General features: G+C 39.3%; 1 protein-coding gene across 1 annotated transcript in view; it reads right to left on the bottom strand.

Moving 5' to 3' along the window:
* Positions 1–1,701: 1,701 nt before the first annotated feature.
* The window catches only part of SCML2 (Scm polycomb group protein like 2), a 78,134-nt gene continuing 65,548 nt past the window's right edge, over positions 1,702–14,287 (bottom strand). Inside the window, exons 11-15 of the mRNA XM_047075962.1 lie at positions 13,981–14,163; positions 9,427–9,540; positions 8,316–8,567; positions 4,774–4,925; positions 1,702–3,454 (exon numbers count right to left, since the gene is read on the bottom strand). Coding sequence (XP_046931918.1) covers positions 3,326–3,454; positions 4,774–4,925; positions 8,316–8,567; positions 9,427–9,540; positions 13,981–14,163 — 830 coding nt within the window. The 3' untranslated portion in view covers positions 1,702–3,325. The remainder of the gene's footprint in view (positions 3,455–4,773; positions 4,926–8,315; positions 8,568–9,426; positions 9,541–13,980; positions 14,164–14,287) is intronic.

Below are 14,287 nucleotides of genomic sequence, written 5' to 3' on the forward strand. Positions count from 1 at the left end.
GGATTATTTCCCCAAACGAAGGAGCTTGATTCAGTGCTTTGGTTCTTCAGCTGAAGAGCAGGACACAGAATTACTGGAGTATTAGGACGCTTATCACTCGTGGTCGCTAGGAACCGGCTCACGTGCTGTATCACACGCATCCTGAGGCTCTCATTTCCGTGAACGCTCGGTCACCTCGATTATGTTCTAGGCAGCTTGAGGGGAGGAGGCAGGTCGCTTGGTCTTCAAACGTGGCCCCTTGGGCTGCTAGCGCCGCCAAAGCCAGAGAAGATAGTCCCGTCTCTCCAGGTGCCTCTGGTATAGCAAGGACAGCGGGCGAGCTCGATCAGAGCGCATGCTCCCAGTGCATGCTCACCGTGGAGAGTTGCTTTCCAGGTTCAACTTCAACAACCTTCAGGACAAAAGAGGAGACGTGTCGGGAGGTCAAGGGAGGAACACCGTCTGCCGCGCGTTCTGAACGTGAGCCCTGGGCGGCACGTCCTCCATACCCTGGAGCCCTCCCTCCCTCCCTCCCTCCCTCCCTGGGTCCGCCTCAGAGGACTTCTAAATAGAAGCCAGTCCCAGCACCTCACTGTGCGAACAGCCCCAGAATTTCACACCTATTTCAGTTACTCGGCCGACTGGGAATACAATCCGGACGTAGCTTGAAAACGCGGTATCTTGCCTCCCGACTACATCGTGCCTAGCTAGTTATAACGTTGAGTTCCCAATCTCTAACATTACAGAAGGGCATGGCTTTTTCATGCCTACAGAGGGGGCCTGGGTTTAAGGGTGGCAAGTCCTCCTCTGGAATGCACAGCTTAAGACGTTGCAACGATTAGCAATCGTGCAAAGACGAAAGCAAATGCTCCACGCGCCCAGAGGGCCGCCGAGCTCAGCTTGCGGAATTTGCCAGAAGGATGCGCCGAGAGGCAAAACCGGGGGAAAGATCGGTTTTGAAAGCCCCGACGCTTCACAAGAGCCTCACGTGGCGTGCTATTCTCTGGACTAAGAGGTTACAAAGCACACAGTGCAGAACGAGAGGTTCTCAGCGAAGAGGTACCCCCGCCCTCCCCCCCCCCATTCTGGGCACTCGCGCCTCAGCCCCGGAGCCTCCGCGAGGGAGGGCCCCGTCGTCCCCAATGAACTACAAGACCCGCTTTGCAGCGGTAGGAGCTTCTGGGTTCAAAGGCATGGAGCAGTAGCTCCTGGTGCAGGGGCGGGGGACAAGGGGTCAGACGCCGAGGGCGACTCGAGCCCAGGCCCCAGCCTCTCAGGCTTGGCCACCCCTAAGCTGGGAGAACTGGACGCACAAAGGCAGAACGGCTTCGGGCTCCCGGTGGCAGAGGAGCAGCCAGAATTGCCAGCCAGACGTGGGAACTCAGGGCAGACGAGATGCGCGGGGGCACTGGCGTTTTCTGGCACGTTCGTTCCCATCATCAAGCAATACCACGGGGGGCAACAGGTTTGGAGGACAGATGAGTGAAGCTCCCCGAGGTCACGTCGCACTGCTCCCCCGGGGTCCGGTTTAAGGCCCTACGAGAGATCAGGCCCCCCTGCGAGGGATCCGCTTAAATGTAGAACGAGGGCAAGTGTTAAAACTCAAGTATTTGGACACAGAAACCCACGAACTTACTAGAGTGCCTCTTCATCAACTCTAATAAGTGCGTGCATTAATGTCACGCGGTGAAAGCGAATAAACTCAAGTCTGAGGCTCTGACATTAATTATTGTGTTTTTTAAACTTTATTAAATGTTTAAATCTGAAAACTGTAAAACATAGTATTCATACAAACACACCTGAGGACTGTTCAACCGGGCACCGGCATCTTCACACAAACAATTTGAAGAAAAACCAGGTTTAAATTAGAATTCTGTCTTATAACACAAAAGGAATAACATAGATAAAATCACCCTTTAAATAGTTGCATTCTTATATAAAGTACATTTGGTTTTCTGAGAAAGAAAATGTACATTCATGCCCCTGGTGTATATTTTATTGGCATTTACAACAAATGGCTAAGACTTTTAGCACAGATTCTCATAGCTTATAAACATTACACCAAAGTTGTACAAAGTAATTACAATAAACATATAGCACCATTTCCCCTTTAAAGTTCTAACTTTAAAAATAAAGCCCAAAATGAGAAGTCAGAATCAAATATCTTCCAAAATGTAGCAGAATAAATGGCTCAGAGCTAAGCAAATTCACTAGAAACATTGCATAGGACAGAGAACTTCCCTGTGTGAAAACCAACCTACGGATTGTTTCTTATCCCCTGAAGACAAAGCTGAGAGGTAATAGTGATAGCAAATGATGCACATATTTTTTATAGAATAAAAACCTCTAACTATATAAATAGTTCACCATCACCTCTGTGGCAGTACAAAGTGCCATATTAAATTCAAAAAGAAGAGATTTACTTGTTCGTATACCTACAGGTATAGAATAATATATAAATATGGTATAGTATCCATATGAGGAATAAACACAGACAATAAAATATATATCTTATAAAAATTGGGCACAGGTGTCTTCATATAGAGATGTGAGGAATGAATGCCCAGTTAAATGTCTACGCTTAGCGAAAATATGTAACGTTTTAAAATAATAGGTATATTATTGAAAAAAAATTAACCTGACTCCATCCAAACCACCCTTGTAGTATAATATCTCCTGCATAAAACAACCATTCTATGTATCCTATAACTGTTCAAAATTTATCAAAAACTGATTAAGAACACTTTATGAAAGCTTATAAGGTTGCTTTTTTTCTTTAAATATGAAGAAATACAACATACAGAGAAATAATAACAAAAGGAAAATAATTTATATGGCTTTCCCTTTCTGGAAACTGGCAGAACACAAACAAAATGGCAGTAACAGACATAAAATATTGGGAGAAAGATAATGTCTGCAGTTGCATCTTTAAATTCTCTTCTAAGGAAAACTTCTCATGGATTTTATGAGAGAACTTGTCAGTCCCTGATACTTTCCCCTTTGGGATTCAGCTGTTTTGGTTCTATATATAAACATTAACTGAAATCAAAGGTGTTTCTCTGTTTCCAGCATGAAATAAATTTGTAAACTGTGCAATCAAATGATAAATTTTCAACTGTAAAATAAGAAAAAGACATAAAGAACTCCCAATTTGAATATACTACTACTAACGTTAAACTGTTTTTAAAGTAGAGTGAACTATAACGTTGTTTTGCGATTCTGGATATACATACTTTTAGAGGAACTGTCTACCAAACAAAAGCTGCTAGGAGAATAAAAACATTTTTAAATTAAAAGTTATGAGGACAACTGAGAATTGTGTCCAATCTCAACATACAATTTTGTTTTAGTTGTATTTTCCTTCTTTAAGTTTTTCAATGTAGTAACACAACTTTAATGCCGGGCCCAGCTTCAGCCCCATGTACTTCATCATCACCTCACTCTTGAGGAGTAGCAGAGCCTTCCCATCAATTTCCTATAGAGAAAGGAAACTATGATTAGTGATGCATTCCTACCTTGTCAAGTTATTTCTATATAAGAACATGTAAAATAGAGGGCAGTTGTACATTCTCGATATATATTCTCTGAATATTATTTCCTGAGAACTATTAAAAATATAATTTCTACAGCAAGACATCATTTGACAATTTTTAAGTTTACTTCAAATTTTAAGAAAAAGGAAATTTAATCCAGTATCTTTCAAAAATGGCCTAAGCATCAAGCTGTCTGATTTTAAGTACTGTGTGTTGAATACAATACTACCTACCTATGACAAAGAGTAGAAAACTATGAATTGTAGAAACAAATTTCAGACGGTCATTAACTTTCTTAAAAAGGCTGGGAATATGAGTATGTCAGCATCAATGCAAACTATAAATGTGCTATATACACAGTGTTGTCTTTATGTTGAAAGCGAATTAGTTAGTTGTCTGAAGCTAATTAAATGCTAAAACTACTGATTTTCTTAGAATACTGAAAAGGACGTAAGATATTTGGTCACTGATTTCTCAGAAAAGACTATAAACATTACTTAATAGACACAAGGCATCCTCCTAAAATTTCTTTATTTCCTTAGTTAACCAGTTTATGTCACAGAAGCATATTATTTGGGATTAACGAGCTCCTATTTAAAATAAAACTGCACTGGGGCGCCTGGGTGGCGCAGTCGGTTAAGCGTCCGACTTCAGCCAGGTCACGATCTCGCGGTCCGAGAGTTCGAGCCCCGCGTCAGGCTCTGGGCTGATGGCTCGGAGCCTGGAGCCTGTTTCCGATTCTGTGTCTCCCTCTCTCTCTGCCCCTCCCCCGTTCATGCTCTGTTTCTCTCTGTCCCAAAAATAAATAAACGTTGAAAAAAAAAAAAAAGTTTAATAAAATAAAACTGCATTTAATCTTACAGTTGCTGGACTCATTGGGCATCATTAACAAGGAAGATACCCTGTCACAGCTTGTGGTTACCCCCTCCTACTCACGGTCCTGGGGCAAAGCAGGGAGGAGAGGGGAGGAGGATCCTTGTGGGAGACGACATCTGAGAGTGGCCATGTTGAATCATCTTCCTGGAGAACTTGAAGACTTGTAGTACTTTAGGTACTCGAGTACCCATTTAAAGCACAGATCCAGCCTTTACCTTTTAAGAAGCTAACTTTGGGCCAAGTAAGCTTTCTCACATATGGAAAAAAATCAGTTGATAGGGTTCCCCCACCATCCACACTAATCAGCATCCATCCAACTGAAGGGCCTGCACAGAGGTCATTGAAAGGCATTACGGCAGGAAAACCGGATCAAAAGATACATTACATGTTGCCTGAAGAGGTCGGCGAGGGGGCCTGATATTTGAGGATCTTTATGTTTCATAAACTGTATCACTTCATCCACAGACCAGGTTGAAGGGTCCTTAGAGAAGCCTTGTTTCAGGACACTGGGATCAGGTACAGCTATATAACTTGGAGCTTCAATGGGGGGGAAAAAAGACAAATCATACTCGACCTGATCATTATCCTGAAAGAAGAGATGTTAGGTAGGGAGAGATGGTCTCTCATTCCTGGAACCTTCTAGTAAGCACCCCAGCAAGGACCCGGGACTCTAAGTGTAGAATCCAGCGCAAGTCTAGCTAGAGGTGACCTGAGGATGGCTGCCCAAGAGTACCCCATCTGACCTCCCCCAAAAACAAGAGCAGCTTCAGAATTTACCCTAAAGTTTCAAAAATCATAAAACAGACTGAGCAATCTGAGGCTTTGTTGGCCACAGGCAAAGACAGCAAAAGATCTGTTGCTTGGGTTAAATTAGGTTAATCTAAGTTAACCTATTACTCTCTTTAAGTATTTCGATGAATTTCTCTCAATCTCCCTCCTCTTAGTATGTCTAGACTAGGTTTCTCTTACCAGCTAAATACAATGGCAAGTCTCCAGATTTGGTTTTCTAATTGCTTACATTTATTCACTTTAATCAATGAATTTCAATAACCCCATTATCTTTGAGAACCAAATTAGTTTTTACTGAATCTCTCCCATGTATTCAATATGGACATTTTTAGCATCACTTTGCTTTTTAAATTCCTGTCTCTTATGGCTTAAATGCTTCTCTGAATTTTGAAGAAAGGAGGATTATTTTCTGCTTGGCTAGGTCAGAAGTAACTTTAACATTATATTGAATACCTCTCTCAAGTTTAATTGCATAGTAATAGATATTCTGGTTGAATGTTTCAGGTCAAAAAAAAGAAATAATTGAGACAGAGAATAAATTAAGCACTCATACTTCAAAAAGTTTTAGGTGTGCTGTTCACCAAGTTGTGCTATAATTTCTTTGTGTCCAGACAAGTATTCATTTACTCAACCAGAGTGGCTTGACTCTCTAAAGTTTAATGTGTGACAGAAGACAGTTTTGTAATTTGCTAGGAAGATCTGTTTCTTTAAACAAGGACCGTCAACACAGATTTGGTTTTTTTTGTTTTTGGTATGAATTAACCAAAGATATACTTTTTCTCTCCTATCTGGGCTCCAGCCATTTTAGGGGCATTCTGATATTTACCCAGGTAAAGGGCAAAGAAAAACAGAAGATAAAAGAACTCACAATGGTAAGTTTTTTTTTATGTGTAGCTCAAAAGTATATTTGTTTTCTCTTTCACTATTGCAACTTCAATGTGAAACAACAACTCTTTACTAAAATACATCCTCCCTTCCACTTGTCAGAGATAAAATTGTTGGTCATATCTACCAAGAAATGCCGCTGGGCTGTGTCAACCCAAATGAAAATGACGACGGTGTATAGACCATGCCATGCCTAAGGCATTTTAACAATTTAGACAGAAAAGTCTTCTCCTTTAGCTCAAGAAAGACTCAATTTGAGATTAAGAAGTTACTGGCAAAGCTAATCAATACCTCTAAATTAACTTTTTTGTGGGATTTCTGGTTTACGTCATCAGAATCTGGTATAGTTAGGTCTCAAATAACATGTAACTAGTTTCAAAGATTACAACAGAAAACCTATAGGCAAAGATATAATTTATGGTATAAAGCTATAATTTTATGTTAAAACAACTGTAAGATCATCTATTTTTAATCCATTATGGAAAAATAATTTAAGTGGGCCTGCATCTTCAAAACAATCATAATTGCAAACATTAGTGTTATTCTCAATAATTACATGAAATAAACTATGTGAAAAATAAAGTTCAGTCATGCTTTTTTTCATGAATGGCTTTGTCTTACATACACTAAATGTTTCTGAAACAAATAAAATGAAAGTGATTTGATTTTATCCACGACAATGTTACTGGATTTCTTTCCTAAAATAAAAATAAACAATTTATTTCATTCAAATAATGGGGCAGGGCAGAGGGCTGTGAAAGCATCACCGGCAACCGGGGGGGACTCAGCCTTAAGTAACAGTTCCAAAACCTTAAAGAAAGTAATGGTAATGACATGTCTAGACACTTTTCAAGTGAAATGCTTACCTATTCTCTGGAGATGGAAGCAGCCCAGAAGTTAAGTGTACGGCCTGGGGCCAGAGCGCCTGGATTCAAGGACTGACCCAGCCACTTTCTAGCTGGGGACCTTAGACAAGTGACTTCTCAGATTTCTCACAGAAAAATGTTTACAGGCACATACATCTCAAGGAATTATTGTAAAGATGTACTGTATAAGGCTATGTAAAATATTATGCACCTGGCACATGGCAGACAGTGATGAAGATGATGCTGATTTCTATTATTAATAATAGAAAATTACTAGTAAGTAATGTTATTACTATTAGTCTTTTCACTCCTGGAGAGACCAGAAACTAGCCTTCTCCAGCCCAAATACAGGCTACTTTGTTATGCTTAGGCATACATTTGAAAGTGAGATATTCAGCATTGGAGGTAACCTTTTATAGCCTTTTACTGAGGCGGCCCGTCTTCAAAAGCTCGTGTTTTGTGAAAATACCTAAAATTCCAGCTATGTTATCCCTTTATGGAATAAACATGTATTGCCAGACTCCTTGCAGACGTCACTCTGAAAGCAGAGGCGATCTACATGGGGTGGGAGATGGAAGGGGACGACATGAAATATGTCATAGCATGTATGCAGTGCAGTTGCCCGTAGATAATATCCATGATAAAAAGCAACTGAGTCAGACAGTTCCTACTGCATTCACTGCTCACCTTACCTAGATGCCTACCAGGGCAAAAAGGATAGAACACTTATTCTCACCCTTAACCCACCTCACCCCACTTCTAGCCCTACCCCCACACTCTTAGTGCTTAAAATGGTAAAGGGCAGCTATCTTTGCACATGGAAAACTATGCTGGCTCTTTCCAAATGGCAAGATGCTGCTGCCGTGTTTACACATATTAAATACTCCTGGTGGGTCTGAGGGAGTAACCGAAGGTGTGGAGAATGGAGAAATGGCTGCAGCAACAGAATACCAGAACCCAGATCTGGGAGTCACACACAGGCTAGGGCCAGGAAAGGTCTCTTCTGACAAGGAAGAGAGTACATCAAAAAGGAGAGGGAGTACATCGTTCCAAGCCTCAGTGTCACAGGAGGTTTGTTTGTGAGTCCAGACAGTAGCCAATGAAATGATAAATTACAAGGGAACCATTAATAAGAACCATGAATTAAGAAGTCTCTATGAGAGACATGGTTGGTGATCCAGATCCCCAAAGACAGTTCTATGCTGCCATGAGGATCAGAGCCATCTGTACTGGCCTGATCCTGACAGTGACATAAATAGGGAGGACTCAAACTCCTTAATTTTGGCACTTTCTCCAATGTCATACACTCTCAGGGGATATTTTTGGGCATGGAAAACTTGAGGAGTAAAGGAACACACTGGTTGAGAATCACTGTTTTTAAATATACCTTCACTTTTCTTCTGCATTTGGAATTTAACTTCATGTTGACTGCTCTTGGTAGATTTAGTTCCCACCAGTGCTGAACTTGAGTGGCCTGGCACACTTGGAGAAAAATCCCTGGAGACTGCAGTATGAGCGCTTACAGGATTTCTGCTGTCAGGAGTTACAGAACTTGCTGGACTTAGTGGTGGGCTTTTGGAATCTTCAGGAAGCTTCTCCTCCTTGGGCATGCCATTTCCTTCAGAAGACAATGATTCTTCTAAAAGAAAAAAAGACAAAGGCAATTATCTTCAGTAGACTTACAGCTTAAATACTTCCAAAGGTCAAAAGATCTTGTCATCTTCAACAAGCCACTTAAGCCATGCTATACTGAACCACAAACCTCTAAACGCAAAGTACATGGCCATCCCCTTCTTGGCATTCTCAGTAATGGACACCGTCTTAACATCCAAATTGATTCCACGACATCACCTGTTTCTCATGGCAATTGTCCCTTGCCAGTCTTGCCACCAACGCTGTCAACACCTCACTAAAGCATTCATTTTTAAGAATGCAGTTCTCCACAACTATTTGTTATAATATGACCACACAATTGGCTTCTAACATTTGCTTACTACTTGGGCACTTAAAACTTTCACTGGAGGGCACCTGGGTGGCTCCGTTAAGCATCCGACTCCTGATTTCAGCTCAGGTCATGATCTCACGGTTCGAGAGTTTGAGCCCCACATCAGGTTCTGCGCTGACAGCGTGAAGCCTGCTTGGGATTCTCTCTCCCTGCCCCTCCCTGGCTCACACCTACTGTCTCTCAAAAATAAAAAAAATTAATATTAAAAAGCAAATTTCATTGGAGAAAGGTACTAGGTTTTTCTAATCTTCTTTTATGAGCTTTCAGCAACAAAGCTGAATGGAAAATGTTATTATAATTTTTTTTTTTTAATCTAAGGAGAAACGACAACCGTGCGCTTCTGAAGGGAATGAAACACTCCACAAAGCTGCCAAAGCAGTAGCCTGATTGCTAAACTGATTTGAGCAAATATATACCCCCACCCAAGAGCATACAGTAAGTGGTAGCAGAGTGACTTTTCTTCCCACTCCTGGGATGTATAAATACTATTTACCTGTAGAAGCATGCACCTTTGTTTTGGGGAACTTAGGTGACACAGGAACAACATAAGGTAAAGGTTCCTGAGAAGGCCGTTTGGGGCTTTTCTTTTCTGTTATGTCTTCTTTTACTGTTTTTAAAAAAAAGGTGTCTGTTATAACTAATTAACATTCCTCAAGCATTGTCAGATCATCAGCATATAACACTTTTGTTTCCAAATCATCTGCCTACTATAACTTCATCAATAATTTATCAATTACTTGATTGTTTATGAATAATGTGTGTTCATTTCATCCTGTTATATATTTCATTGACATCATATTCAAGAGCTAAAAGCATTATGTCTAGGCATCATTTATTCTAGGGTCATCACATCTCTCTAAAAACCTCAGGAAGCAGTAAGAAAATCAATTATACCGTGTCAAAAGGCCTGGGAAAATTATTCTCATCAACAAGAAAAGTTAAGAATTCAGAAAAGGAGAAGACAGGGTACAATGGACATCCCATTTTACACGCAACAATCGTGGCCTAGAGCTACCCTTACTATATACTCTACAGATTATTAAGCCAAATGCATTTCTACCTAAAGGACTACTCTTTAAGGCATGATCCTGAAAGTAATGACATATCAAATTAACAATTACACTCTAAAAATCAATCAATATCTTGATTTAACCCTCAACTAAAAGGAAAAATTAAGTCTAATAGAAATCTAAAAAGTCTGATAATAGAACTTGAGTGAGAAGAAATATTACAATAAGAAAGTACCAAAGTCAAACTTTATCTGGTTCAAGAGGGCTGGGGGCCAGGGCATGCTTCTTAAGATCACCTGATAAGCAACCTTTAGCCATCTGGTTACTGACTGATTACTGAAGAGTCTAAGAGAGCTCTTACCACTTGATTTTATTTTTAATCATGAACTACAAAATTACACAAAACATATTTCAGTGAATGACGAATATTTCTACAAATAGGACATATAAATTCTTATAAAGAATTTAATTGACTCTCTTTTGACTCTTTTCATATCCATTATTAAATGGACACAGAAAAGTCAAATACTAACATTTAGTTTTTTATAGATGTTTGTTTACCTCAGATTCTTAGCAAGATCAGAAAAACTTTACTCATCTTTTACTTGTAATATTCTAATGCTTTATGAAAAATTTATGAAGTTGGTATATGGATTACTATCTGAGGCTGATAAAATATAAAAATGAGTCTTAATTTCTGCTTCTGGATATCGTAGAAATAACCTCAGGCATGAAATTGTTCCTGCAGAGATAACCAGAAAAAAGCAGGTAATTCACGAAGTAATTTAAAAGGCATCATCTCGAGGCACTTCCAGGATGACTGATTAAGGATCTCCAAAAATCCATTTCTTCATAAAAATAATGAAGACATTGGCAAAATTACCTTTTCCAAAAACTCTGGACATTAAGTAAAAGCTTACAACAATCGTAAAAGCATCTGTTCAAGAAAAAAATGGCTAAATGTCAGAACAGTAAATTCTGTGCCATTTTAGCTTCCCTAACATCATCCCCTTCACTCAGTTTTGCAGCAGCTTTGTAAACCAACAGGTTCACAACTACCGGAGCTATGAAAACCAGCAGCCTAGTAGTCACTGGAGGCAGCACAATGGGTTTGGAGCTCCCACAAGGCCCTATCCCCAGAGAACTGTCACTATTTGACCAATCTTGAAGCTCAATGAAAAGCTCTGATCTCAGGGCTTGTTTTATTTGACCTAAATCAGAGCCTACTCTGTGTGAACAGCCCTATCTCCAAGACATCGCTCAAAAAAAACAAAACAAAACAAAGCACCCCAAAGTAGCAATTATTTAACAATGCAGCTGCCCGAGCCAGCATTACCAGCTGGGGCTCACAAGAAGTTGACCAAAAAGCTTAAAAAACCAAACCAAACCAAACCAAACCAAACAAAAAACCCTGGAGAATAAAATGTCCATTAGGAGACTTTGAAAAACATGGAGATATTCCTGGGAATCTAGAAGGCCATATGCATGTGCAAGGCTGTATCCATGTCCAGGAAAGACCTAAGAAGGTCTTAATCTTTCATTTCTTGCTAACCTTGAGGCTCTGCACAAAGCAGACTTATAAACTGCTTCCTGGAGTGTTCAAGGTAAATTCTAGCACATACACAGAACTACGTGGCAAAGGATGGGGAAAAGACCAGTTGCAGGCATTTATGGAAATCCCTGTCCAATCATTTGCTGAAAACTAAGCTAAATGAGCAGACTTCAGTGACCACATATAACAAATGAGCGCAGGAAGTCATTAAGTTAGTCCAGGAAAGTCACTATACAAACAGCACCAGCAACAACAAACCCTAGGGAAGGGGAGAAAAGCTGATTTTCAGAGTTATTGCTTTACCCTATTTTTAAAAGCCCAGTTTTCAACTAAAAAATTAGGAGACATGCAGAGAAACAGAAAAGTATGGCCCATACAAAGAGGGGAAAATATGTCAGTAGAAACCGTCTCTGAGGAAGCCCAGATACTGGACTTAGTAGACAAGGACTTTAAATCAGCGATTCTATTTATGTTCAAAGAACTAATAATAATAATAATAATAATAATAATAATAACAACAATATCTAAAGAACTAAAGGACAATATGAGAACAATATCTCACCAAATAGGGACAATCAATATAAAAATTACAAAAAAGAAGGATATTGAAATTCAGGACTTGAAAAGTAGTACAGATGAAATGAAAAATTCACTAGATGGGCTCAACAGCAGCTTTGAACTAACACAAGAAAGAACCAGCAGATTTAAAGAAATGTCAAATGAAATTATACAGTCTAAGGAACAGAAAGAAAACAGAATGAGGAAAAATGAACAGACCCCAGAGACCTATGGGATACCATCAAGGACACCAAAACACACATAATGAGAGAGTTTCAGAAGGAGAGGTGACAGAGAGAAGAGGACAGAAAGAACATTTGAAAAAATAATGGCTGTTTCCCAAATTTGATGAAAAACATTGACCCGAATATCCAAAAACCTCAACAACCTCCAACCAGGAAAAATTCAAAGATATCCACACGTAAAAAAAACAGACAAACTAATCAAAAGCAAAAAAACAAAGAGAATCTTGAAATCAGCAAGAGAAAAGCAAGTCTTCATGTAAAAGAGATCCTTGATAAGATTAACAACTGCCTTTTCATCAGGAACTACAGAGGCTACCAGGAAGTGGGATGACATTCAAATTGACAAAAAGACAGTCAACTAAGAATTCGACATCCAGCAAAACTAACTTTTAAAAAATGAAGGAGAAATAAGAAATTCCTCACGTTTTTAAAGAGCTCACAAGTGAGAAGATTCCTCACTTAAACAGCTTATGAAATGACATTCGACAGCAACTCAAATCCACATAAAAAAACAAAGAGTACCAGTAAATTTATTTGTGTTTGTAACTCTTTTCTTCTCCTTCTTCCTTTAAAAAAACAACTAGGGGGGCGGCTGGGTGGCGCAGTCGGTTAAGCGTCCGACTTCAGCCAGGTCACGATCTCGCGGTCCGGGAGTTCGAGCCCCGCGTCAGGCTCTGGGCTGATGGCTCAGAGCCTGGAGCCTGTTTCCGATTCTGTGTCTCCCTCTCTCTCTGCCCCTCCCCCGTTCATGCTCTGTCTCTCTCTGTCCCCAAAAAAATAAATAAACGTTGAAAAAAAAAATTAAAAAAAAAAAAATACAAAGTCCAGAAATAAATCCATACATTTTGACAAGGGTGCAAAGACAAGTCAATAGGGAAAGAGTAGTCTTTTAACAAATGGTGCTGGGACAACTAGATATCCAAATGTGAAAGCATGAAATTGGACCCCCTACCTCACTATATATAGAAAAATTAATTCAAAATAGATCAATAATCTAAATACACAGCTAAATCTATAAAATTCTTAGGAGAAAATACAGAGGTAAATCTTTGTGAACTTTTACTAAGGAGTATTTTCTTAGGTATGACACCAAAAGTACAAGAAACAAAAGAAAAAATAGATAAAATGGACTTCGCTGAAATTACAAAGTTTTGTGCTTCAAAGGACACCATCAAGAAAGTGAAAGGACAATCTACAGAATGGAAGAAAATATGTGCAAAGCGTATTTCTGATAGGAACTTATATCCAGAATATACAAAGACTCTTTATATATAACAACTACAATATGATATATACCAGGAACAAATATATTTTATTTCTGTGCAATAAAAAAACAAGGAACCCAATTAAAAATAGACAAAGGATTTAAATAGACATTTCTCCAAAGATCACAAATTGCCAGTAAGCACATGAAAAGATGCAAACAACCTGAGCCATTAGGGAAACGCAAATCAAACCATGGGATACTTTTCAGGTTTTGATTCTCAAGTTCATTATGAATATAAGAATTTATTTTCTTGTTTCGAATGAACAAAAACAACTATATATTATATATGTCTAGTTCATTGTGGCTACTTTGAGGAGGACACAAGGAAAACCTGAATGATACAAGATTCTCAAGCTAATTATAAAATGTAATAGAAATATAGAAGCACAGTATAAAATTTTACATTTTCTCTCACCTGGTACAGTTTTATTAAGCTCTGTAGGACTCTGAGTATTACCTCTGTAAGAGCTAAAGGGCTGGCTACTCAAAAGGTTATCACACTGCAGGCTGTGGCACAAGGTCTCAAGAAAGCGAAGAGCAAATGATGCACTATTCACTGGAGGGAGCTGGACAGAATGAGTCTCCCCATCAAAGGAGGCTATCGGGGGGGAAAAGAGATGTCAGTTACATCATAGAAAGATGAAAACTATAACGAAAAAAAGCCATCAATTTAGGGAATGTATTATAAATGTAATTTGTGGTTTTTGTAATTTACAAAAGAA

Source organism: Lynx rufus, unplaced genomic scaffold (genome assembly GCF_022079265.1).
Source record: "Lynx rufus isolate CCGP_SWC_20201006 ecotype Redwood Valley unplaced genomic scaffold, mLynRuf1.p SCAF_14, whole genome shotgun sequence".
Lineage (NCBI taxonomy): Eukaryota > Metazoa > Chordata > Mammalia > Carnivora > Felidae > Lynx > Lynx rufus.